This window comes from Labrus bergylta, chromosome 21 (assembly GCF_963930695.1).
Source record: "Labrus bergylta chromosome 21, fLabBer1.1, whole genome shotgun sequence".
Classification (NCBI taxonomy): Eukaryota; Metazoa; Chordata; class Actinopteri; order Labriformes; family Labridae; genus Labrus; species Labrus bergylta.
Window position 1 is genome coordinate 17,107,887 of NC_089215.1, and position 24,989 is coordinate 17,132,875.

Consider the following 24,989-nt stretch of genomic DNA (forward strand, 5'->3'; position numbering starts at 1 on the left):
AGGAAAAGTAACAAATGAATGAGTCCATTTTTAACGGACTCTTTTTGTTTCTATTTGTTGCTTTAACCACATATTTCTTTGCCTACATGAAACCACTTGTTAGATATGAATAAAAGAGTTGCTTCCATGTGTGTCTGAGAGATGATAATTGGCACCTTTTGTATCTTAACAAGACAATAAAAACAATATCTTCTTAAATTTAAGTTCCCTTACCTCCTTTGTAAAGTCTCTGCATCCTTTCTGCTGTCTCCACATCAGCGATCCACCGTTTACAGACACTGGCTTTTACAGACTGACGCAGAAGTTCAGCTCTTTTCCAGCAGCTGTGTGGTTGAACTGATCAAAGCATTGGTCCTCGAACATCCATAGGCCTGCAGCGTATTCTGAGTTTGTTTGGTCGGCCTGATACTCCTAAAAGTTCACGTATTTACAAAGAGGGGCTTAATTAAGGGGCTCATTTGAAGCAATGTTTAAATAATGGTGTTGAAGCTGAAGTTGATGTGGACCCCAAACATTTGGTAGCTGTTAACTCATCCAAAGAAGGTGAAGAAAAGAGTCAGCATACCACTAGAAGGAGCTATTTATCTGTGTATCAAAGAGCATGCTGGGAGACACCACAAACACCTACAGTAAGGAAGCGGTATTAATTCTGTTTTTGGGGTCTCTGAGAGAAAAAAGGTTCAAACTGTACCTGTGTGATGATTTCCTCCGCTCAGCAACGTCTATCACGTGCTATTTCTATGCAGCTGTCGCTCTTTTAGTCCCATCTGTTTTCACGTTGTGGATCTTTCACTTCTTGTAGCTACAGTACGGTAGTTGAGATCTTAGCCTACGGTGAAAGTTCTGAATTACTGACAAGCCCACCAGTCGTGCTGCCAACCTTCGCTGGTCACTCGTTCACTTTAATTGAGGAGTCTTTTCAATCAAACCAGAACTCCAAAAAGGGTTATTTACTGAAAGATATACAATTGTTTTCTTGAAAGTATGATGTTTAGCTAATGAGGGAGGAAAGAATCAGGAGCGGGCCATTAGAAAAGACAAGCAACAATGAATAGAGGCAACATTTCGTTATTAATTTCTGTCAGGACCTAAAGACAATTTAATCCAAAATCTTAAAAAGAGTATCTGGAGAAAATTATCAACCCTGCCTTAAAATTTCATTATAGTAAATTACAATTTAATTTGTGTTATGTTTTGGTCGAAGGATTGAAACAGATTTGAAAACAATCCAAAAACAATACCTTGTGCATACGTTCAGGCTCGTTTTCTTTAGGGGAAAAAAAAAACACTATTAAAAATCCATCACTCTGTTATGTGTGCATGAATAGATTTATTTCTGCAGATGATGCGTGATATCACTTTAACTGCATTAACAGGGAACTTACTGAGGAAAGAAATGTTTTTATTCATATTAATCATGGTATTAATAACTGTAATAATAACTGTGATAATAATGTACCAGTATCTGTTATAAATAGTATTGTTTCTTTGAAGCACATTGGGAGCATACAGAAATCAAACCAGGAAAAAGAAACCAAAATTAAAAAAAACTAAAAAAACAACCAAACCCAGTAGGTACAGGTGCAGAACAGAAAACTGTCTGGATTGCACAGGTCAAGTAAAGCCACAGCCACACATGAAAAGTATTTTTTTTTTGTTGGTCTAATATACAGTTATACAAGATTCTGCTGTTTACAGAGAGAAAGGGAGGATCTGTACATAAGAAATACAAAAGCACATTGAAGCCTCAAACAGATAAAACAGACGGACAAATAGAAACAGAATGGAAGGAAATTCATCGTCTTCTTTCTAGTTTACTCTCTAGTCACCATTCAAACCTTTGTGCTTTGGGGATCTGCATAGGACTGGGTGGTTGTTGGGAAGGGGAGTGACGAAGGTGTGGGAAGGCAACAGTATACTTACAGCAAACGTGAAATAGCCTGAATAAGAGCAGAATTTGTCACAAGATAAAGCATTATTTCTGTATTATTACGAACTTCTTTGAATATTGACTCGCGGTATTAAAGTTTAAAGTGTAGCGGGACTCGATAACACGCTTTGAACTAGTTATGGTTTCATGGTATTCATGGTGGAAGGTGATGTCCTCTGTGCTGGGGTTAATTATCTGTGTGCAAATATATATATATATAGAGAGATATGTTCCTTTTCTTAATTAAGATGTTTTGGTTACCCTTACGAAACACAACAAGATGAAGAGCAGGCAAGAAATGTGTCTCATCAATAATAGACAGGAGGGTAATGGGTCAAGGTTTGGTCAATTCAGGCAGCAGAACTACTCGGTTATGTTTGACAAACTTGTGGTTTGGGTTGATAAGCACATTGATTTGCAATGACATGATAAATGAATGCATGTCACATAACTGACATATGTTCTGAAACTTAAAGCTACTGTGAGAAACGTTTGGATTGTGTCGATTACGGCGCCCTCTCTAGACAAACAGACATATCTTATCTCTTCTGATGGGATGTGTTTTTCCTCCTACTTTCTTTTAACAGTCAAATGTATCACTCACTGCAAATCTTTGCTGTGGAGAAAACCTGCAGCCTGGGGTTTATCAGTTTGTCTGACGCCTACCACCTTGTTGGCGTTTACCCACATTCAAAATAAGTGTATAGGAATAGTCAATCTTGTTACTGATGGTCTGGTTTGCTTTTGTAGTTCCATAAAGAGAAATTTATATAAATTTCAGTTTGTTTTATAACCAATGAAAAAATACACCTGCAGTAGCTTTAAATGTTGTTTACTGTGATTTTAACTTGACTGGTGATGCTTCAGTATTTATGATATTTGAGCTGAACTTCATACATCTTCTTTTTTTAACATTGATGTATTTTGGAAATGCTAAATGAATGATGCTCAAATTTAGCTTTGCCAATCCCAGCTAGAATGCTCTTACATTGTTTTATATATAGGCCTACATGAACAAAATACTTGTTCATACTGTTAAGTTGTGTATAGTTCATTTACTTTCACTGAGCCCTCAGTGGAAAAATACAAGTTTTTTGTAAATCTGTTTTTTTTTCCTTCTTGGCTCTGTACAATTCTCATGGTAAGAATTTGTACATGTCCTTTAGGCAAACCTGCCTGTGTCTCTGCAGAAAGTATACCGTGGCCTTTAAAGGTGGAGGTCAGCGGGCAAGGGGAGGTAGGCGTGGTTGTTGGAGAGGAGTGGGGGGTGTGGCGAGGTCTGTTTGCCAGGAGGTTTCAGAGGATAATAGCTGCTTAAGGGCTTGCATCTGAGGTATTCACATTATACTGAAATATAGGGAAAGTTTTGCAGAAGACCCATACAGGTTTTGGTAGGAAGCTCAAGGATTGTTTGTATAGTATGTGCACTGTGGAGCAGATGTTTTCCTAAAGGGCGGAGGGCGGGGTCTGGAGGGGGAAAAGGATGGAGGGACTAAGGGCTAAAGGCAGAGAAGGACATGCTAGCTTGAACAGGATAGATTTCTCAGGGTTACAGTACTGAGCCACAGAGAAATCCAGCGCTAAAATGAAAGCTGCTTCGCACCCTTGTTTTTGATCTCTCCAACTGCTAATGAATGGACAGCATTTACAGTACGTGTAAACAGGACACAATTGTTGAACCAACAGCAGGAAGAACAGAAAAGTTCAGAATGAGAAGCAGAGATCTGAGGATACCTGGATCTCCGCTAAGATTGACATCGTTAGTTGTTTTTCAGTAGGTTTTTTTTTTTTTTTTTGTGTGTGTGTTTGTTTTCTGTAAAGTCCCAGTCTCTTTTTCTTCTGAGTCATTTTATCCCAGTTACACAGATCAGCACTCGCCTGCTTTGGGATGGTGGTGGACAGGCTTCTTCTTTTTTTTTTTCAAAACAGTCACTCCACCAGATGAACCCGCACACACCCGTGTAGTCTTTGAAGAAGCTTTGAGGAGTCCATCCAGAGACACAGCCAGGTACTCTATGAACCAGTCACTTTGTCCACTGTGCTACACGCACTCTGTGAGGGAGCCCAATGGAGCCACACTGGAGGAATCAACATATTCTTTCACAGAATTTTTTGACCGAAAAAACCCCCCCAAAAATCTGAAATCCTCACTGACATATAGAAGAGAGAGACAGAGAAAAAGACGAGGAGGAGAAGAATGTTCAACTTTCCCCACTTTTATAATTCACTTCACATCAGGTCTACAGGAGGCGGACAAAATAATGGAAACACAACATACCAGAGGTATTTAAGTATTAGAGTAACTTAAACTGACCTCTGACAGCAGCTAAACAGTTTGCAAGCTTTGTAAGACGCCAAATATCTTTAAAAAAAGATCCTTGTTTGAGCCAATTCTCAGACAGAAGATTTTGACGGCGCTTTTTAAAAAAAGAGTGAAATACACATGTAACATAATGAGTCTGCCAAACTGGCTTGCATTAGCAAAAATATACAGATGTAAATGAAAGCATGTTCCCTTAAGAATGTACTGTCAATATCTTGATGAAACCACTGGTTGTTTCCGTTATTTCATTCTCCTCATGTGCCTATAAGGAGAGTGCATCCAATCCCTTGTATTCCCCCCTTTTTTTCATCCGCCTCGTCTTTTTCACCCCCCACATTGCACTCACCCACAGCACCGTTAAAACGCTAAGATCCAAGAGGGGTGTGGGACAAAGACCGAAAGAGAGAGAGAGAGAGAAGAGACGGAGGAAGAAAAATCAATATTTAAAAAAAAAAAAAAAAAAAAAAATCCTCTTATCTTTCCTTCCTCCATCTTGTCTTTCTCTGGCACACATGGACAGGCTGCTCCCCGTTTCCTTGTTCTTATCAAATTTGAAAAGCCTGGCTGCGGAAAAATTCCAACTGATCCTGTAATGATTACACATTTCTGTCTCTCTAACTGGCTCCCACACTGGCTGCAGGGCACTGGTGTTCCCTTTAAACGCTTCCCCTACCATCTTTACTTCTACTTTATTCCCCCTTACTTGCCCTTTTTTTCTGGCCATGGCATTACCGTCTGTCTGGGTCAGCAGAAGAAGAAGAATAATAGAAGTCCAGCATATTATCAGAAACATTTTTGCTATATCATTTACACATGTATATAATTTACAGAATACTGTTTTTTTTTTCAGTATATAGAAAACAACAACATCTACCTAAAAAGTTTTACATTCAGTAGCTGAACCGAAAGGAAACCAAACGAATGTCAACGGAATTAAACATCACACAAGTAGAAACCTCATCATACATCGACAGTGCATTGAATCCTGCATGAAAGTTGGAAATCAAAGGCAAACTTATGTCCAAGAGTTGCAGATCACAAATAGATATATCTATATTCATATATAAATGTTTTTTTCTTCTTACTGGTAATACAATAAATACAACATTAGTAAATGGCTACAACGGACTCTCCCACCATGCCTGACAGCATGTAATTAGTACAACGTTTAAATATAGAAGGATGTCACTAAAGTAGAGATCCATATAAATAGAAAGTTTTTAAAGAGACTCTTAGGAAACCTTTTGTGACACTTTTTAAAGACTTCACATGGGGCTTTTTTTTCCCCTCTATCCCACCGTGTCTCCCTCCCTGGTGGTGGAAGTCGAGGGAAGATGGATGGAAGGAGTTTCGCGCGACGCTCCGAAAGCAGACAGCTCCCATGTTTCTAATTTGTACAACCCCTCTCAGACTGCCTGTTAAACCCACCCTTACCCCCACCCAACACGATGTACAAAAGCAGTTTACTACACAGCACAGCCACCTCTAACCACAACACTACAATGACATGTTTGGTCGTGATGTCAGGGGCCACCAGGCCTCCAGCAGACATGACCTACTGCTCCAGCTGGGCCTCTTTCTTATCTCCATTTGCACAGACCCATGTAGTGACACTTAAATATTTCTATGCTTAATTTTTGGAATCAACAAAATGCAGACAAAACGAACAAAACACAACTACACTACTGCAGTTTGTTAGTGGAAGACAGGCTGAAAAAGCTTTTGTCTATCTAAAGAATACACCATGTTTCCTTAAGAATCACATAGTGACATGTCTGCTGGAACGGCTACCCCCCCCCCCCCCAACATCCCTCACTGCACACACATACATACACCAAGTCCACACCCACCCCAAAACCCCTGCACCATAGAGGGGCAAAGGTTGAGGGGTGCAATCAGAAGACGGGGGGAAGCTGGTATCTCCATACCTCACCTCCGTCTTCCAAATTGCAAAAACAACATTTATACCCAAGTTTCTTTTTTTTTTTGTATACATACTTACTATATTACACACATATAATATATCATATGTATATAGGTACATTAGTGTTTGCTCTTTTTGGAAATCATAAACTTAAAAAAGTTTACAAAAATAAAATGTTTTATGGTGACCTCTCTAATTGGTCTCTTACGCTCAGCAAGGCTTGTTTTTCAGGGGTCAGAGCCAGCAGGCTCCCCTTCCCCTGGACTACAGGCTCAACGGTTCAGGCCCCGACTCAGAGCAGGTCCACAAACATCGTCCATCCATTCGTCAGATCCTATGTTTCATTCCTGATAGAAGGCCGGGCTCCTTTACAAATCTGCTCGTTGTTATAGTTGTTTTTTTAAGCATCCTTCTGTGTCCACGTTGTTCTTCTCTTTTTTTAAAGTTGATGTCCATCTGTACTCATCCCTCTAGTCTTTCTTGTATTTACTAAAAAAAAGAAAAAAACAAGCACGTCAGTGTGAATCAAACATTCATCTACATTGCTGTATTTTCTCCTGTACAGTGTTCAGAAATACACATAATGGCACGGTAAAGATAATAACATCACAATGGGCATGTTTTACCAATTTTAACAAACAGCATATTTTTGACTCAGACATTTTGGCTGATTTGTTGCTGATATTTTATTCAGTTCTGGTTAAGAGACAAAATGATTTGAAGTAAGCAGAAGGCATTATCCATGTCAAAGCCAGCAGCTCTTCTTACCAATGATAAACTGGAGCTGGTAACTGAGAGTCCATCAATGGGAAGTAAAAAGCAGAATATTAATTTGACCAAGGCAGAAACTCACATGACCAAACTTGTAACTTTCTTCCTTGGCTATACAGTTTTAGCGAGACATTAGCTTCTGAGGCTAGCAGCAGCAGGACTAAATCAGCCATCCATTGGTTTTGCTGTAGACTTCTGCTGTATATTTGATACAAACACATGTAACTAAGGCAAGCACACCAAGGAAGTGGCTACTGGTTTGGCTATATTTGAGGCAAGAAACACCATGGCTTGCCACCTCGTCTTCTGGCCGATCTTGTATTAGCTTCTGATACAAGCAAGATACTAACTAGCAACCTACTTGATTTGCTACTTGCTTGGCCTGGGCATAAAACTTTTGAACTTTTAAAGCTGGTGACTAGTTATCCGCGTCAACAAACAAGAAGGATCCTGAACACCAGCTTCCAATGATGGTAAATAGAATCCCAAGAACTGCAACCCACTTAATAAGCTACAGGCAAGGCTAGCCATTAGCTTCTGGGGCTGGAAATAAGTGAGCATTAGCGAGCAACCAACTTGACCAACCAGTGCAAGCCTAGTCTGAAGTCAGTCAGTTTCTAGGTTGGTTTGTCACTCAGTTACTAGAGCGTTTTATTGGCAAGATCAGTAGACTTAGCCTAGCTGCTGCCTTCTGAGCAAGATAGTTTTATCAGCAAGGTCCATTCGTCTTTTGCTTAAATATTGCCAAGATGTTTGTGAGATGCCCTCAACCTGGAAACGCTCATATAAGGATGAAGTTTACTTTCAAAAATCGAAAATCAAGAGTGAGTGTGTGTCTGAGGGAGGTTGAATCTTCAGAGGCGAGAACAGAAGAAGCTGACTTTAATTCAGCATAGCTTTGTAGTTGTTCTGTCCCGCCCCTCCAAAGAGAGACAAAGGGAGAGAGACAGAACCTGCTACACCACTGAGTCGCCAATCACAGCTAATAACAGCATCCTCTTGTCTCAACTCGGCTCCCTCCCAGATAAATTTTCATATCAGGGTCGCTGTGAGAATTTAGCCTCTGAGGGAGAAGAAAGGAAGGCGAGATGAGGGGAAAAGAAGTTTTGAGTGTAGAGGGCTGGGTCTTTAGTGGATGTAGAGGAGAGTCTAGCTGAGAGCTAAGCTGGGCTGACAAGTTCGTTAATCACTTGAGGCAAACACCTCCTGCAGACGTAAATGGCTTTAGAAGTTCTTGCCACACTGCAACCCTGAAAACCCCCTTCCCCCATTTTACCCATCTCTGGCAACCTGTCTCCATAAATTGAACAACTGGTAGGCAAGGGAAATAATTCTGTTGGAAGCGTACTGGTTGTTGTTTATAGTCTGAGTAGTTTTGACCAATAATTGGGCTCAGAGACAAAGGACGGACAACGCACCAGTCTCACAGAAAACTTGAAAACTTTTAGCTATCGTCTACTGACAAAGTTTGACCAAACAATCTTGTTGCAGATTATCTCTAGACTCGACTAACGTTTAAAGTCTCTTGGTAGGCTTTAATCTTAAAGCCAATTGGCTTTAAGTCTGATGACAATATAGGCGCCAGGAGCTATGGCTAACTTTGTGGCTCTTCAGTTGTATCCAACTGATACTGGAATTAGCGATAAAGGACATCTTGGCCAAGACTTCTTTCTCTTCCTTCACATTAGAAATCACCTTGTCTGTTCTAACCTCCCGAAGAGAGAAGAATGACTGAGATAGAGAGAAGTTAAGAGGTGAAAGATGAAGCAGCATCATCAGTCATGTTTCAAAACTCAGCTCAGCTTATTTTGTAAGCAGGAAAAAGGAGACAAGAAGAGACAAGTATAAACATGACAGGTGTCCCAAATTATATTGTATAAGTATATGTTAGTATATACAAATCTGAGGATTAACAGTTCAGTATGATATATATTTGAAGTAGAGACAATAAATCAAAATGCATCAGTGGTACATTCACTGATTTTCTTTGCATTGCACAAATTTGCTGCCTCTTACATATTAAGCAGCTGTGGCATGTGAGAACATTTCGAATAAATGAGAAAGTTAAATACAGAAAAAAACTGAAAAGAGGAAGAAGTCCAGAACTTGGCAAATTATCAATTAATTAAACTGTTTTTCAAATAATTACATACAATACCAGATCATATATAGAAAAACAAGAAAAAAATCACACACATCACATTTAAACTAGAACTACACATCATATATTTGGTTATTTTTTTCATATAAAACATTTATCTCTAAAAAACCCCTTAACGTCTAAACCCAAGACTGAAAAACAAAATGAAAACACACATTTTAAAAGCTGTCGATTGGAAAAAAAAAAAGGGGGGGGGGGGGGGGGGAGAGAGTCTAGAGAACAGACATGAAAAAGGACTCTGGAGATTGCTTGTGCCCTTCTTCTCATATCTGCCCCTAAACCCTGGAACAGTACTGTGATGACTCCTACTATGGCTCTATGAAAAATATGTGGCCTTTAAATTGGCTCCCTTGTGGCTCCTTTGATAGTAGAGGCCCGCTCTGTTCATAAGTCTTTTGACTCTGGCTCTGTCACCCACAATCCCACAGAGGAAAGTCTGTGTGGCTTTCTACTGGAGCCACAGTCAGTTACAACACAAACAGACTCAAAGACCAACACTGAGCATTTATGTTTATGTATAGAAATGGAAGGCAGTGGAGAAAATAACTTAAGAAAGAAGGAACTTGTTGAAAATGTTCTCACCATCATAAACAACAACAACTACTGGAATCAAGGGACAGTGGAGCAGCCAGGCTTTTTGAGTGGGATGGCCCATGTGGGGCATTGAGTTATGCAGGGACAACCTCAAGTGTGAAGTGCACACACACCAATTTCTATCTTCATTTCCACTGTAACTTCTATAATGTAAGAAGGGCCTGACTGATATGGGTTTTTTGGGCCAATACTGATATTGATATTGGGGAGAAAAACAATTTGATAAATTGGCCGATATCGTTCTTAGAAATATGTTCGATCTGTGGAAATAGATAAAGATTTACACATTTATTGTGTTAATCCCTCAAATGCAGTTATCAAACACTTGTGGCAAAGATATACAGTATAAGGATTGGAAGACAAGGTGGTCACTCAATTGGAAAGTAACTCTTCATGTACGTGTGTCATCGTTCGACACTCTGGAGAGTGATGATGGTTGTTGTAATCCATATAGCGCCCTCTGCTGGTGAAAAATAACTTCTAGTGTAATCGATACTCAAATTAAATGCTTTTTGAATGGTGAATAACTCTTGCTATATCGGTGCATATCTGCAATAAAATTAGCCGAAACCGATAGTCACTTGATATGGCTGATTAATTGATCGGGCACTAAATGTAAGTATCTAAATTATGTTATATTCCCACGTACAAATTAACACATTGGCAGCATTAAATCATCTTTGCTTGATTCTTTATGGACTTAAAAAGAAGACGTATATTCAAAGACGAAATTTCAACCAATTCACAAGTAAACATGCCAAATGGAAATCCAAAGAATCGTCTGGCAGCGAGTCGAAAAAAGCGTTTGGATCCTTTTTTTTTAGTTTTTTTACACAGGGCCCAACAACTCTGACAAGGCAAATAGCCAATAGTTTAGGATTTTGTGGTGGCCACTGGAGTGGGCCAACCCTTGTGACAAGTATTACGAGCCTAATATAATGAATACTCGTAAAGCACAACTGTAACTAAGTTATTATTACTATTGTAACTATTTTTATTACACCTTATGAACCCTTTATTTTACATGTAGAAATTGAAAAACGAATGGAGGCACACATTGCTGGACAAACTAAATAATGACAACATGTTTACACTGAGCAATATTATACATGACATGTTCTTAAGTTTCATATTGGGACAAACATGTACAAGTAGACTTAGATTTTTTTTGACAGCCTAGTTTTGACTATGTATTGGCTGATGGGTATATACGTCTGGCTTTATTGTCCGAGCCATTTCTGTCAGGTGTTGGAGAAAAACAGGTGGGAAAACAAGGGACAGAAAATTCCAGAGTCAAATATTTTGGACGGTGGCCTATGCATTTCAATCTCAAAATGAATCTATTAACAAAGCCAATTAAACTTAACAGTCATTTTCAGCCACGACAACTCTTGTCCCCAAAGAACTGAAAAGCTCAGACTCACAGCAAAACAACTGTTGTGACGTTGTTGCCATAATGAATCATGTCCAGTTAAAAAGAAGGAGATGGGGACAATATAGAAGGAAAGTCAGGTATACTAATATATATATATATATATATATATATATACATATATATATATATATATATATGTTTTTTGCATTTTACATTGTTTTGGGGAATAAGAGGAACTTGTTGCACTTCAAATGAACCGTACTCGACTTTCCTTGTTTCACATTTGAGTGTCTGGCTGCTTCGTCTGCCAGCACAGTCTTTGTGTTTTAGTGATGTCATAAAATGAAGAAGCAAACAGTCGTTTAAAACGTGTGCTCTCTTTCCCCAACTGAAACAAGCTCAAACAAACAAAACAGAAGCAGATAAAAGAAAATGAAGTGTCTTGCCTGAAGGTTATTTAGGAAACACTGCTACAGATAGGAGTAGACCTATGGCTCAACAGAACACATCTCACAGACACATAGAAAGGCTTCACATCAGATCGAAACAAAAACAGTTTTTCAGAGTCGTTAGCGTCATATAAAATGTTGTCTTTGTTTAACCCCTAACCACTAATAGATAAGCATAGAAAAGGAAGAACAATATTTTTTTCTCTTCTGATATATATATATTCTTAAGAACCTAATGTTAATATCACTCGAAGTAAAAGACTAATAAATACTACACTATAACACTTTGTTTCTATTATACACAAATACATAATAACTTCCACAGCCTGAAGACTAACATGTAATTCAAATGTTAAAGTGCATGGAGGAGCGATGGATAGAACCAAACAGAAACAACGCTTCTTCTATTTACATTAAGATGGAAAGCAGTTGATATCCCATCACCACTGAAAGTACATTCCACTGCGTGGAGGATTAAAGAGTGTTTTTGTGTGTAAAGGGCCTATTTAAGATAGGGCGCTGTATGTGCTGTGCTCGCCTCTAGTGTTGCAGTAAGGTTTAAGATCCAGGTTTCTGTCTAGCATGTAGTCCAGTATTGTTTTGATGAAAAAGTTGAAGGTGGAGACATTGCATGAAAACTAAGATCTCAGGTATAATCGGTTGTCTGTATGGCACTCTCTTTATGTTTTTTCTTTCATGTCCAAGCTGCTCCAAACCAATTACCCCAAGAAGGATTCGTTGTTGTTTGAAATGTATCAGCTAATGTGTACAGACTATTTGACTGGGGTGGCCCATCAGGGCCCTGACTTTTGCAGGGGTGGCCCTGTGGCCCCTGTCTTGTGAAATAGATTTGCAAAGTTTTTATTTACAATTTAAAGTACAAACAAAATGAAAACTACTATCAGCATTCTGCAAAAAAAAACACATAATAGTTGTTTTTTTCACAAGTCCTGCCTCTGACAGGGCAAATAGCCAATCACAGTTTAGAATTTTTGGGGTGGCATTTGGGGTGGCCAAACAGATTTCTAAAGGGGGCCCATGACACCCCTAGCTTCCACTCTGGACACACCCCTGACTGTGAGGGGAAACCAGGAGTCGAAAAGTTACACTGGGTGTAATGCAGGGGCTTGTCTTAACAGCCTGCAGACATGTTAGATTAAGGCCACATATTGTGTGAGTAAAGAAAAAATAAAGAAGATGTGTGGTTACACAGAGAGAGGGAGCTTTGTAAAATCCATATTTAATGTAACAATGGACCTATCGTGGTTGGAAACAGCAAGAGAGATGGAGAAAAGACAGTCTGCAGACAGACACAACAGTGACAGCAACAGACCGGCGAGCGGGAATGTGTGTGTGCGTGTGTGTTTGTGTGTGAGAGTCTAGTCAGTCTGGTATATCTTCAAATGAGATCAGTGCTTATTGACTGAGCTCTCTTATCTCTAATCTGTTGGGGTAAATTGCCTCGGTTGCTGCGTCTCTTCCTACTCCCCTTTCTTCCTGCGCTACTGACTCCCCTCTTTACGATCCCATCAGACACAGCAGGCACAGATGCTATTTACTGGTGGGAGTGTGTGTGTGTGTGTGTGTGTGTGTGTGTGTGGTTGAGAGAGAGAGGGAGTTGGATTGGTGGATGACTGAATACTTGGGGTGTATTAGACAGTCTTGCCTGTGTTGGATTCAGCTTAGATCTCCTAAACAATGCAATGTGTGAGTGTGTTGAGATTTATTATAATATTAGTATCATTAGACCAGAACTAGACCAACTGGGACTTCTACCAGCCCTTTTCCCCAGTCAAATTAGATGTGGCTCTTTAAAACAAAAATACCACCACTCATTCCTTATACTAAGTAAAAGGTGGGGAGCTGCTGCATCACAAGGACAGTTACCTTGTGATTGACACAATCCTACAATGGCAAACGAGAAAATGGGATATTTAGAATCCCATCGCACTAAAAGATCCGCAGCTGTACATAATTTAGTCAGAGTTTAAATTATTTTGTTTCAGTTTTCTTACTCTTCATCTTCTTATTCAAATACAAAAACCCAAAAAGATAATGACTAAAGACTAAATTTATTAAGAAAACCACTTGTGAAACAGTGATTTTACTGTTCTTACTGTCAGGCAAAAAGGTTGCCGCTTGCAAGATCAATAGGATTTCAATTTTCAGTTTAAAAGCTTTCAAAGATGGAATTTCTTTGTGTCCAACATGATTTTTATTTTCTATCCAAACAGAGTAGAGATCATTACAACATCATCTGATTTCCTTATGGAACATGGATAAAGATTCATCAGATTTAAGTACAATGAGTTTTTGGGTGCATGTCAAGAAGCTTATATTCACTTCTTTTTATTCACTGTATTGTGTTCTGTAGAACTCCAAGAAAGGGAATCTCAACAATTAGAGACCCGCTAGCTTACTTTTTAATTCCTAAAACCACCGTCATTAAATCTTTTTCAAACTATTTCAGATTACATGTCTGTGTAACAAAAATCATTGTTTGGTATATCTCTTGGCATCTAGCCTTTGTATTAGCCTACTGCAGCCATGGCACTGAACCAAGGTGGAAAAACTCTTCTCTAAATAATGGTTATCTGGGGTTTTGATGGAGAGTGGAGGTTATTAGGTTGAGCAGCCTTTCTGTTCTCTGAATGACCCTCCAGGACTTATCAAGCTGCCTCTGCACTCCAGCCTGACAACCTCTTAAAACACACTATACCTTGGGGGTGGAAGTCACCTTGAGAGTCAATCTCCCACGGGAGAGAGAGAGAGAGAGGAAAACAGACTGAAAAACTAGTTCAGGCTGCAGCGGATACAAAAGACTTTTAACTACAATGACTGAACATCCATCCCTGCACTGGCTTCACTACGCCTCTCTGTTCATCTTTCTTTTTTATTGGTCTTGAATTAGAGCTCTGGGTGACAACTCATGCCACCGAGAAGTCATCAAACTAAAGCAAGTGAGAGATCTTGTGTTTGCATTGAGCACCCTATATTTCCTTTTTTTTAACTTGACATCCAATAAGATGGTCTGAGGTCGTTTTGTGAAAGAGGACATCACACACGGTTTGTTTCTCTCTCCAACATGTTTCCTGAGAGCAAAGACAGATGCCTGCAGACAAGAGATGAATCAAACAAAGCTACACTTGAGTTTTCTACCCTGATCTACACCCATTTCTGTTTCAGCCAATCTATACTGGAAAAAAAAGGTAAAAAAAAAAAAAATATCCTGTGAAACGTGTGAAATAGTACGAAGGAGTATTTGAGAATAAAGTCTTCATTTTTGTCTTTAGTTTTAGTTATAGCAGCCGCCTGTTCGAAAATGACAAACGTGGAGCATCTTGTGAAGCTTTACTTAAAGGTTTCACAAACAAGGAAAACTTCCTATTGCAGTCTGTAAAACAATAGTTTGACAAAAAAATATCCGATTAGTTGTGTTGGGGCTTCACTGATGCAGATATGAAACTATATGCTTTTGGCACATCAGCATCACGTTGTCATAAAATATCAGGACCCTCATTGGTTACTTTTTCCAACAGGTTGCGGCTTAGGCTCATTGTCTAATAATGACATGATGTTAATGGGTCAGCCAAAATAAAACTTCAGGTCAGTATACTAGTGAGCAGTCTCAGCCAGTTTAATTAACTCAGAAAGAAAGATTAACCTTTTTTTTTTTTTTTTTTACATCTGCTCAGTGAAAAAAGTTAACTTGATTGAATGAATAATAATAATTTTGTTCTTCTGAATCTGACTCTTTTGAAACAGTCAAAATGGGGTTGAGATCAAAGAGAATTATCACCTAACACTGCTCATTCTAACTCTTGTTTTGGTTGGTAGAATCAGCTGTGATATGGTTAAATCATCTCCACTATCATCAAACTTTCTTGACTAAACCTTCCTGCAAAATCAGAATAATGAACCCACTACAGTACCTCCCAAGCACCAAGTGTGAGAGATTAAAAGAAACGACTACACGGCTCGTTGAACATGATGATTAATGCCCAAAATACGATTAATGCAGCTTTAACATGAACATGGTGCTGAGATGTAAGTATTAAAGTAGAATTTTAGGAACATGTTCGCCCATCTGTTCGCTAAGTAGTCAAACATATTTGTCAGTTTTCCTCTGTATGCATTCATAGAAAAAGCAGGATTATTGCCTTGTGTATGCCGGGCATGGGGAGTCATGAAACAGTGTGAAGTGTTGTGTGGAAATAATGTCGTTTTCTCCTTTAAAGCCATTCAGCAGTAATGGGATACCTCCTGCCTCTGGCACCACGCCAACGATCAATGGACTCGAACACACTGCTGCCCAATTTGCAATGGATGCCATAGCTCTTGCTCCACACCCCTGCTAGACATCACTTCCTCCTGCATTCAGATTCCGTAATACATCACTCCTTTTCCTCTCACAAATTTCCGTTTCATAATGCATCACTTACTGGAAGCCATTTTGTTTCAAGTGTCACCTCGTTTGGAGTTGAACAGCTTGGAGTCCCGTTAAGTCAGTCCAAAACTCAGCTCCAGTTGTTGGCTTCCTTTAAAAATGGAGCCAGTGCTCCAAATGGTTCAAGGGCTGTTTTTATTTACTGAGAGTATCCTTAAAGTTTACTAAAAATGAGTTTCTCCAATCAGAGTTGCACAAAATGAACACCTCTTATGCATACAGTGGAAAACAATCTTCAAAATAAAATCTGGGACATACGAAGCACAGAGGCCACCACAAAGGAGCTGAGTAATGGAAACCTTAGAGCCACCTTAACATCTTAGAGAGGGAAAGATTGGGGGACTTAAAGTTTCCCCGCTGTTTCCCTTTTTTTCCACAACAGACATTTCAATGCAGATACATTCAAGTCAACACAGAGTAACAAAATCTTGTTTTTTTTTCAAAGGAAGTACAATACATCAGTAAATGACAAATGTTACACTCTGTAAGTTGGGAAGACTTGAGAATGGTTCTTGTGTGTCAAAGTCACATTTGCCAACAGGAAGATTTTTATTTTAAGTTTTCCATGAAGAGGGTTAAGATGGTTATTTAGTGGTTTCATTTTTTTTTTGTGTAAGTCTTTTTTTTGTGGGAAGCAAAGGGGGGTTGGGGGAGTCTCCCTCTTTTCTAGTAGGGAGTGAAGCGACTGCACCCTCCTCTGTAAAGGCTAGCCTGCAACATCAAAGATGAAAAAAAAAGTCCAATCAGTATTCCATGTATGTTGGTAATTGTTTAAAAAAAGATAACTTTTCTTTTTCCTCCAAAGATACATTCCTCCCTTTTTCCACTTGTCTTGTTTGATGTCAAGTGTATTTGTGCAGAAGTTAGTTCATTTGTGAAGTTTTTAAAATGTGGTTTTGTGTGTGATAACTGCATGTTCATTAGCAACACTTGCTAACACTAAACTCTTTGGAACAGCAGCTCTAGCATCAGTTTTGCATGTGCAGGGCTCTGTCATAGATGTAGTGAGAATAAAAAGCGAGACTTTCTCCCCGGCTCATTAAAGCTTTCTGAGAAGTGTTCCATGTTTTAGGATGTTTGGACATTCAATGATAACTAGCATGTTGTGAACTTTGCATTAAAGTTGCAGCTGGTTAGGTTTTGGCACCAAAATGACTTGTTCAGGAGAAAGATCAAAGTTCGACTTTAAATTAGGGCTTTCAAAATCATGCTTATGATTAATCAACCTTAACAGGTTAGTATTTTTAGTAATAATATGATTTTAGCGGTTAATGTGCAAGTTCACATGTAGCCTCATTCCCCTTAATTAGCTCTTTGAAACATTTGGCGACAGACAAAAGTGGGCCATTAAAGACTGCAGGATTGACGTTCTGATCATGAAGCCTGATGTTCCTAAACAGATCTATGGACTGACATTTTTCAGTCCATAGAAAAAAACTGAAAAAAACTGTCAAATAATCTGTGTCATTAACACACAGATCCCTGTCAAGAGCTGCCTAACCGCTAGGCGCTGATGGCCTAGCTGTTAGGTCGTTCCCCATGTACGTAACCATAGTCCTGCAAGTGCGCGGCCTGGGTTTAAATTTAAATTTGATACGACACCCATGGAGCCACACCAAAATCCTACATCAATTGTTTGGGCTGTGTTGTAACAGCAACTCTCTTTACATGTTTAAATAAGTCATAATGACCATAAATTCCCATCTGACATAAATTACTTTATGAAATAATCCTTCATACTTTAAAAAAAGGCCACATTAAATGTTTTTTTAACAGTGATGCTATCCATCCGTCTAATTTAGAATATCTGATCATATTTACAGCCACAGTTAGGCCTGAACTCACAAGATCTGACAGAAATGTTTCTCAAAAATCATCCACACTTTTCGCTTTTTTTAAAGAAAAAGTTAAGAACCGTCATTATTAAATAGATGTGACTTACAGTGTGATTGAAATTGAGTAAGTGGTGCTGTTGTGTTAAAAACTGAAGTGAGGGTTTTGTGATGTGGGAGGATGCAGAAAAAGGAAGGAGTAATTTGAGGAAAAAAGAGAAGAAAGTGTAGAATAATCAGGAGGAAAACACAGGCCACTGTTTTTAATTAAGTAAATGAAGAGGAAAAAATGGTCGCAATTAATGAAGGCTTTTAGCTAGCAGCTGCACTAGGGAGGCAGGAAGAGGGGGGTGTTCGGGGGACACATGGTGGTAGGGCTTTCCATTTCCATCACCACAAACACGTCAGCACTCAGCATCAACACTCAGCTGTCTGGAGTCCAAGATACTGCACCACGCAGCAGCTTGACTGCAGCCGGTTTTGCTACCAATAACTTTAATTCTCCCACTCCTCCTCCTCCTCCTTTTGCGGTCTATCTTTCGCTCCTTCTACTTTAATCTCCCATGGCACGTCGAAGCATGTACTAGATGGTCGTTAATCTTTGGAGGAAGTCCCTACCCACACCCACGAAAGAAAACAAATTGTACTTTCTCTGTTCCCCCGTTTGTCTGGGGCGCTCAGTTTCTTTCTTTAGAAAGATTTTTTTTTTTCATCTTTGATGTTAGCTGCAAAGCTAGCTAAAAACAAACATTAACCATTCGACTATCTCCCCTTGAAAAATTTGAAGAGACTTGTTTCCTGTGGGGAGGAAATCTCAGTCTCGATTGGATTTTGAGCAAGTAGCTTCAGGCCAATGAAATTGAATGGGGAGTTTGAGAATAAGGCAATGTCCCTTTTTCATTTACTGAAGTGGCAAAGATTCACATTAAACATTAAAATGCTTCCCTCAGAGGAAAACACAACTCACAGGAACAACAAGTTGAAGAGTAAATATAGGCTCTTTGTTGAAGATAAGACTATTAATAAAGCAAGCAAGCGATACACTTGATTTGATTCATTCGTTAACTTTAAGTAGTTTTAGAAATCGTTCAGTTAAACTTCTCAGATACAAAATGGGTCTCTTTTCATTTTTAAACATCCTGGTTCATACATTTTCTTATTGGAGACAACATTGTGATTCTGAACCAGACTCAGTTTGGCACAGTATTCAGACGATCAGAAGTTAAGAAACAACTTACCATAGTGCCCACACTGTATGTGGCTGCAGGACCAATCGTATGGTGATATGGGTCTGCTGTTGCATAGACTCTGCCATAACTATGGAAGAAAAAGCAGACAGATACAGTGTTTACTATGACTATACAATAAAACAATATATGTTGTAGAGAAGCTGAACTGATGTTTATCGGACCAATGGATCAAGACAAAAGCTGGATATTTTGCAGCAGCAGAGCCAACATTTGCATGACAGGACCCCAGTATTGTTAATAGATTACTAACTTAATTATCTCTAATTATCTAAGAATATTATTCAGAATCTGTAACTGTAAATGGACTTGAGCTTGTACATCGCTTTTCTAGTCTTCTGACTACTCAAAGTGCTTTTACACCGCAGGCCACATCTACCCATTCTCACACTGATGGTAGAGGATGCTATGTTAAGTGTCCATCAGTATACACATGAATACGCTGTGGAAGAAACAGCAGGAGCAACTTGGGGTTAAGAGTCTTGCCCAAAGACACGTCGGACATGTGGCTGCAGGAGCTGGGAATCAACCCCCAACCTTCCAGTTGAGGGACGACCGACTCTACCAAATGAGCCACAGCCATCCTGCCAAATGTGTTCTGCCAACATCACTTCTTTGGGTGTAGCCACTGTAATGTCACCCATTGTTGTGGAACAACATTTGGAATTTTGGCTTTCACCACCTCTACATCTGCATGTGGTGGAAACTGTGATAAACGTTTTAAATGCTGTTATTGGCCAGAGAAAAAGCCGGATTTATACTGAATTTTACATTTTTCAATTACAATTACTGAAAAAATAAACAGCTGACCACTGAGAGTGTTTCAGTAAAATCAAACACAGAACAAGGCCTTCTTCAGGTTGCCAGGGCAGTGACCTGCCAATTACAAGTTAACTATGCCCTAAAAAAAGGTCATGGTCTTGTTGTCCATGTACTGTAAATGGGACCATAATTCACAAAGTGGACATTATACCATAATGCAGATTATTTAATCCCAGCAAATGATATAATACAATGTATCAATTAATTAAGAAGTGGGGTTGTATACTTATCAACACATGTATCATCAGACATCTTTTACAAACCCCTGTAGTTTACCATGCTGGTTATTAGAAGAATACAGTTCAAAGACATTTTAAAATTGTCTTTGAACCAAGAGGCTATGCCCCTTTCTTAGAGGCAATGATTTCCACCAATGCCCTGGTCTCTTGATCCATTAGGCCATAACATCAAGGCTGTGCTGGATCAACTTGCAAGGGGACCAAGGGGCAAATTTGAGCTGTGGACTCCTAATGACCCCCCTGCTACTACCACTATCTTTAAATCGTGTGTATATCTTGTTACCTTTAAGTGCCCCATGGGTACACACTAGCAAACATGGCAGCAATATTAGATTTTGCCCCAAGAAACCAATCCTTCACTGGAATACAACCTGTCTTATGTTTGCTGCGTGTCGATTTGTTTGTGGTAGTTTCATTCAACATATTTTTATACAGACATATCCACCATGGAGGATTCACAGCTAATGAAATAATAAGGCTTATAAAACAAGATCGAGCTTTCAGCCACTCATCCACAATCAATCACAGGTAATAATACAGTTCTAAGTTCAGTTCTTGGTAATTCAAGTAATTAAACTCCAAAGTAAGTTCAGTATCAGCATCAGTATTACATTTAGAGTCTTACATTTTATTTACAAGCTGGTAGAAATAGAATGCTGCTCTAAACTTGCAGATATAATCAACCTCATAAGCAACTGTTAAACAACCCATTCACTACTCAACTCTCTAAATCAGGTTACATGTGAATACTCAATTCTGATTGGCTGAAGGGTGTCCATTAACTTTGAATATATGGACACCTATGGAAGTTGTTCCAGTTAAACAGTCTGTTCACTGGTCTAAATTAATGCGCTGCAGATGGAAAGATAAGTAACCATAGCATGTCAACTCACACTGTACTTGCAAACTGTTTTCGCACAACCAAAGCTTACCAATTGAACACGTTATGTCAAGACATAGCATTTACAACTGTCAATAAACTTTCCTTTGAAAACTCCCACAGAAGTCAGATCTAAGTGTATTAAAATTCTCTGTCTGACGCACACTCAGCGTGACCAACAACCAAAAGCTAGCTAGCAAGCTAAATCACAACAAATGTTCTCTTGTGCTGGAGGTCTGCAACTATTTTCTTCCAACGTTTCTCTTGTTCGTATCCTTCATGGTAAAAGGAGGAAGATGCACCAAAAAGACATGCCTGCTGTTGCCATGGATCTCTCAGATGCTCTCTACCAGATTTCACAGGTGTAATCAACGATACAAGCCCTGAATTGGGAGAATCGAGCATGCCATAAATGAATCCAACTGTGTGGAAGCAGCTGATCAGGCCTTGATCAGCCCTCTTGCCCCACTGTACACTGAATGGAAAACAACATCTGATTTCGCTGATATTCAGGCTGACTTCAAAATCAATTGTGCAACCCAAAAACCTGGTCTTAAGTGGTTTCAATTCAAACAGGCTTAGCCTTTCTGGCTCAGATTTGACCAAATCTTTCCAAACTTTCTTTTGCGACCAAATATTATCTGAGATCGTGATGGAGAGGAAAATAATGTTTCCATTGCTGTAAAACCTATGGCATGTCAATGATCTCTTCAGGGACTGCTCAAATCAAAGGATTTGGGACATGCTTTTTTTTAAGCAATTGACCACTTCAGGGAAGCCACCATCCTCCAGTTTAGCCTCCACATCATACATTCATAGCGGATAATGGACTCCTCATTGGGCATTATCCCCTATTTACTACATGCTATGGAACTCCTAAGAGGTTGTGACGGCTCTTTAAGGCATTTTTTAATATGAGGTAGTAGATTCACAATCTGGATGACATTTTGACTTACTTCTCAAACATAAAACTCTTTGAACCAGTACAATTCAAAGGGGGATTTAATCAGTTGGGAAATACTGTTAATTGTTTCCCCCCTTCCAAACTCCAACCAGCAGACATAAACCTTGTGCCTGTTGGCTTTGATTGAATGGATTTGATAATGGATAGGGAGGGCCGACCAACCACAATGAGTATGCATGAGACACATAAGGCATTGGGTCGTCGATTTTAACTGGGGTCTGGAGGAGAGATCTATAATCATTTCCCCCTCTCACTCACGCAAAGGACAGGCCTATCGGATGAAAATGCAATCGATGTCTGGCTATAAATGTACGTTGTAAAGGTGAGAGTGTGTGATTGCAATGATTTGTTTTACCTGTTTCAATTTATTAGAAAAAGAGAACGAGTGTTTTATCTTCCCGGATGATGGGGAAGGATTGCGATAAAAGATTAGAAAAAGGAATGGGCAGAGTGATGAGAGGGGTAGATGGCTGAAGAGTGGTAAAAAAATCAGATTGTGAGGAAAGAGGACAATTAATAAAATTATTCTTTTGGGGGTTCACATTGATGAATAAGGAACAGAGAAATGAAAATATAGGTTTTGGTATATAGGTATAAAAAAAAAGAGATGAGGAAAGAATTTAAACTATATATCACGGATGGTTTCCCACCCCTCTTTCTAAGCAGTCTTCTTCTTCACCTCCCTCTCTACAGTATGTCCCTCCTTCCTGCCATCTCGCCTGTATCTCTCTCTGTCTGTCTCCTGAGGCTTATTTCCAGTCTTTTCACCAGCATTGGCTTGGAACTAATCCCAACCCTGAATGCTCCTCCCTTTTCTTATTCCACCACCCATTCCTCTCCCCCCCCCCCGTGCCCCCAGACCGCTTTATTTATACTCCTCTCTCCCTGTCTTGTTTGTTTATTCTGCTCTAAAAAGTAGAGGGAAGCCAGCAAAGGTCTGGAGGGCAAAGATAAGCAGTACACTTCTGTGTTAGACAATGCGTCACAGAGGGAGACCTAAGGAAAGGATAGTATTGAAGTATTCATGTAGGAGGGGAGGAAAAGGTAGGGTGAGTTTCTCTGGCTGAGCATATCATTTCTTTTCACTGATCTGTGACAATTTTCTTCTTATGTCATGCCCAGTGTGGGACTCTTAAATGCTGTTACAACGTTGTACTGCTTCATTCTAGGTCTTGAAACCAATAAAAGAGCTTTTACACCGTCACACCTGCCCATTCACACCCATTCACACACTGATTTAAAGTGACCATCAGAAGTAACTAATCACATTCATTGGCCGCCGCCGAAGCAGCGGGAGCAATTTGGGGTTAAGTGTCTTGCCCAAGGACACATCAGACATGTAGCTGCAGGAGCTGGGGATCAAACCATCCAAACCATATAAAATGCTGACACACGCGCCATCTTTAGCATTAGTGAAGCCGCCACCATCCCCCCACTGCACGCCACCTGACGCGATGGAAAATTCCCCCATCCATTGTGTATTGCATGCTGTGCTGGGAAACATGTGCGACACGAACCAGGCTGGCTGGGCTGCGCTAAATTTTAACATCTTTTCTCCCTCATGAGGTCGTAATCACGCATTTAAAGAAACGGTTGTATACTGTTCAGTAAATAAACCTTGTGGAGCGCTCTTTGACTGAAAGCATCCTATATTAAAGTTAACGAGTGACCAGTGGAGGTGGGCAGCACAACTCGCGGTTCTGTGGGTCAGTACTTCACAACTTTCACCCAAGGATGAGAGCTCAACTACCAAACTGCAGCTAGTAAGAAAGCAAACTCCACAAAGTGGACGGAACTGAAAGAGCAACACAGCTGAGCAGAAACTGCACATTGTCAACTTTGCTGAACAAATTAGAAATCTTCACGCAAGAGAACAGTGTGGTCCTTTTTTCTCTTTGGGAAACCTAAAAAACAGACTGCGTTTATATGCCGGTGCAATTTATATTCTGGATTTTACAGTATATATTGTCTCTTCAGTTGCTGGTCAACAGGGGATATGGGAAATTTCATTTTCTCAAATTCAATGTTAACAGTAATTGCAACCTGATGTGTTGTCAGATGTTTAACATAATTACATCGTTTGAGCTCCACTCAGAGTGTGACGTTTGGAAAAAGGCTCCCTCACAAGTATTCTACTTTTGATTGGCTCAAGACAGCAACACAGCAGATTCAGTGGAAGAGTTTTGTTGCATCGGCCAAAGCAGCCCTGAACACGACCTAGCTCACTCTGATCTTGGCTGGAGCTCAGTCTGCATCTTTCTGTGTTGTACTATCTCCCCCTGCGCTGTTAAATCTGAATCTATAAATGTGACACATGAATATCCTCGGCATGACTCTGTCTTTTCAAATATGATGTGTATTATACGCAGCAAAATAAAAATAAAGTTCTTTAAGATCTTCTGAGAACTCGTACAAAAAACAAATATGTTCTAAAATCTACAGTAATCCAAAGTGTTGTTGTCTGTTTCCGAGCTTTACAGTGAGAACCGGAGCTACAAGCTTATTTAAGACGACTTTTCATAGTGTAGATGAAAACTTGAGGGCATGCTGAAGTTAGACTTTTAGAGATAATATAAAAACGTATATATTAAAGAAATGACAGATGATGAAAACAACAAAAACTGTATTGCATTGGTTGGATTGGGGCTTCGGATAGCCTATAGCGGTTATGAAACACTCCATGTATGGAGGCTATAGTCCTCATCTCAGCAGCCGTGGGTTTGAATCTGACCTCAGCCCTTTGCTGCATGTCATCCTACACTCTCTCCTCAGCTAATAAAGGGAAAAAAGCCCCAAAAATTATCCTTATTATTATTACTGTGGTTTGAATTATAATTCATAAATTCTTCTCTCTAAGAATTCTTAAGTCCATTAGACAGTCAGTCCTGGTCGCATTTTTCTTCATCGTAGCTCTACCATGTGTAGACAGAGTTAGTCTAGTGTGTGTTCGTCTGTTTGGTTCTGTGTGTGTGTGTGTGTGTGTGTGTGTGTGTGTGTGTGTGTGTGTGTGAACACTACACAGACAGAACAG

At 39.5% G+C, this 24,989-nt stretch overlaps 1 protein-coding gene across 4 annotated transcripts in view; it reads right to left on the reverse strand.

Moving 5' to 3' along the window:
* Window positions 1–1,310: 1,310 nt before the first annotated feature.
* LOC109988579 (RNA binding protein fox-1 homolog 3) overlaps window positions 1,311–24,989 on the reverse strand; it is a 542,301-nt gene continuing 518,622 nt past the window's right edge. For all 4 annotated transcript variants that reach the window (XM_065949245.1, XM_065949247.1, XM_065949244.1 and 1 more), the window contains 2 exons: window positions 19,045–19,123; window positions 1,311–6,666 (listed from right to left, as the gene is read on the reverse strand). In XM_065949245.1, the coding sequence (XP_065805317.1) occupies window positions 6,664–6,666; window positions 19,045–19,123 (82 nt within the window). In that variant the 3' untranslated portion in view covers window positions 1,311–6,663. The remainder of the gene's footprint in view (window positions 6,667–19,044; window positions 19,124–24,989) is intronic.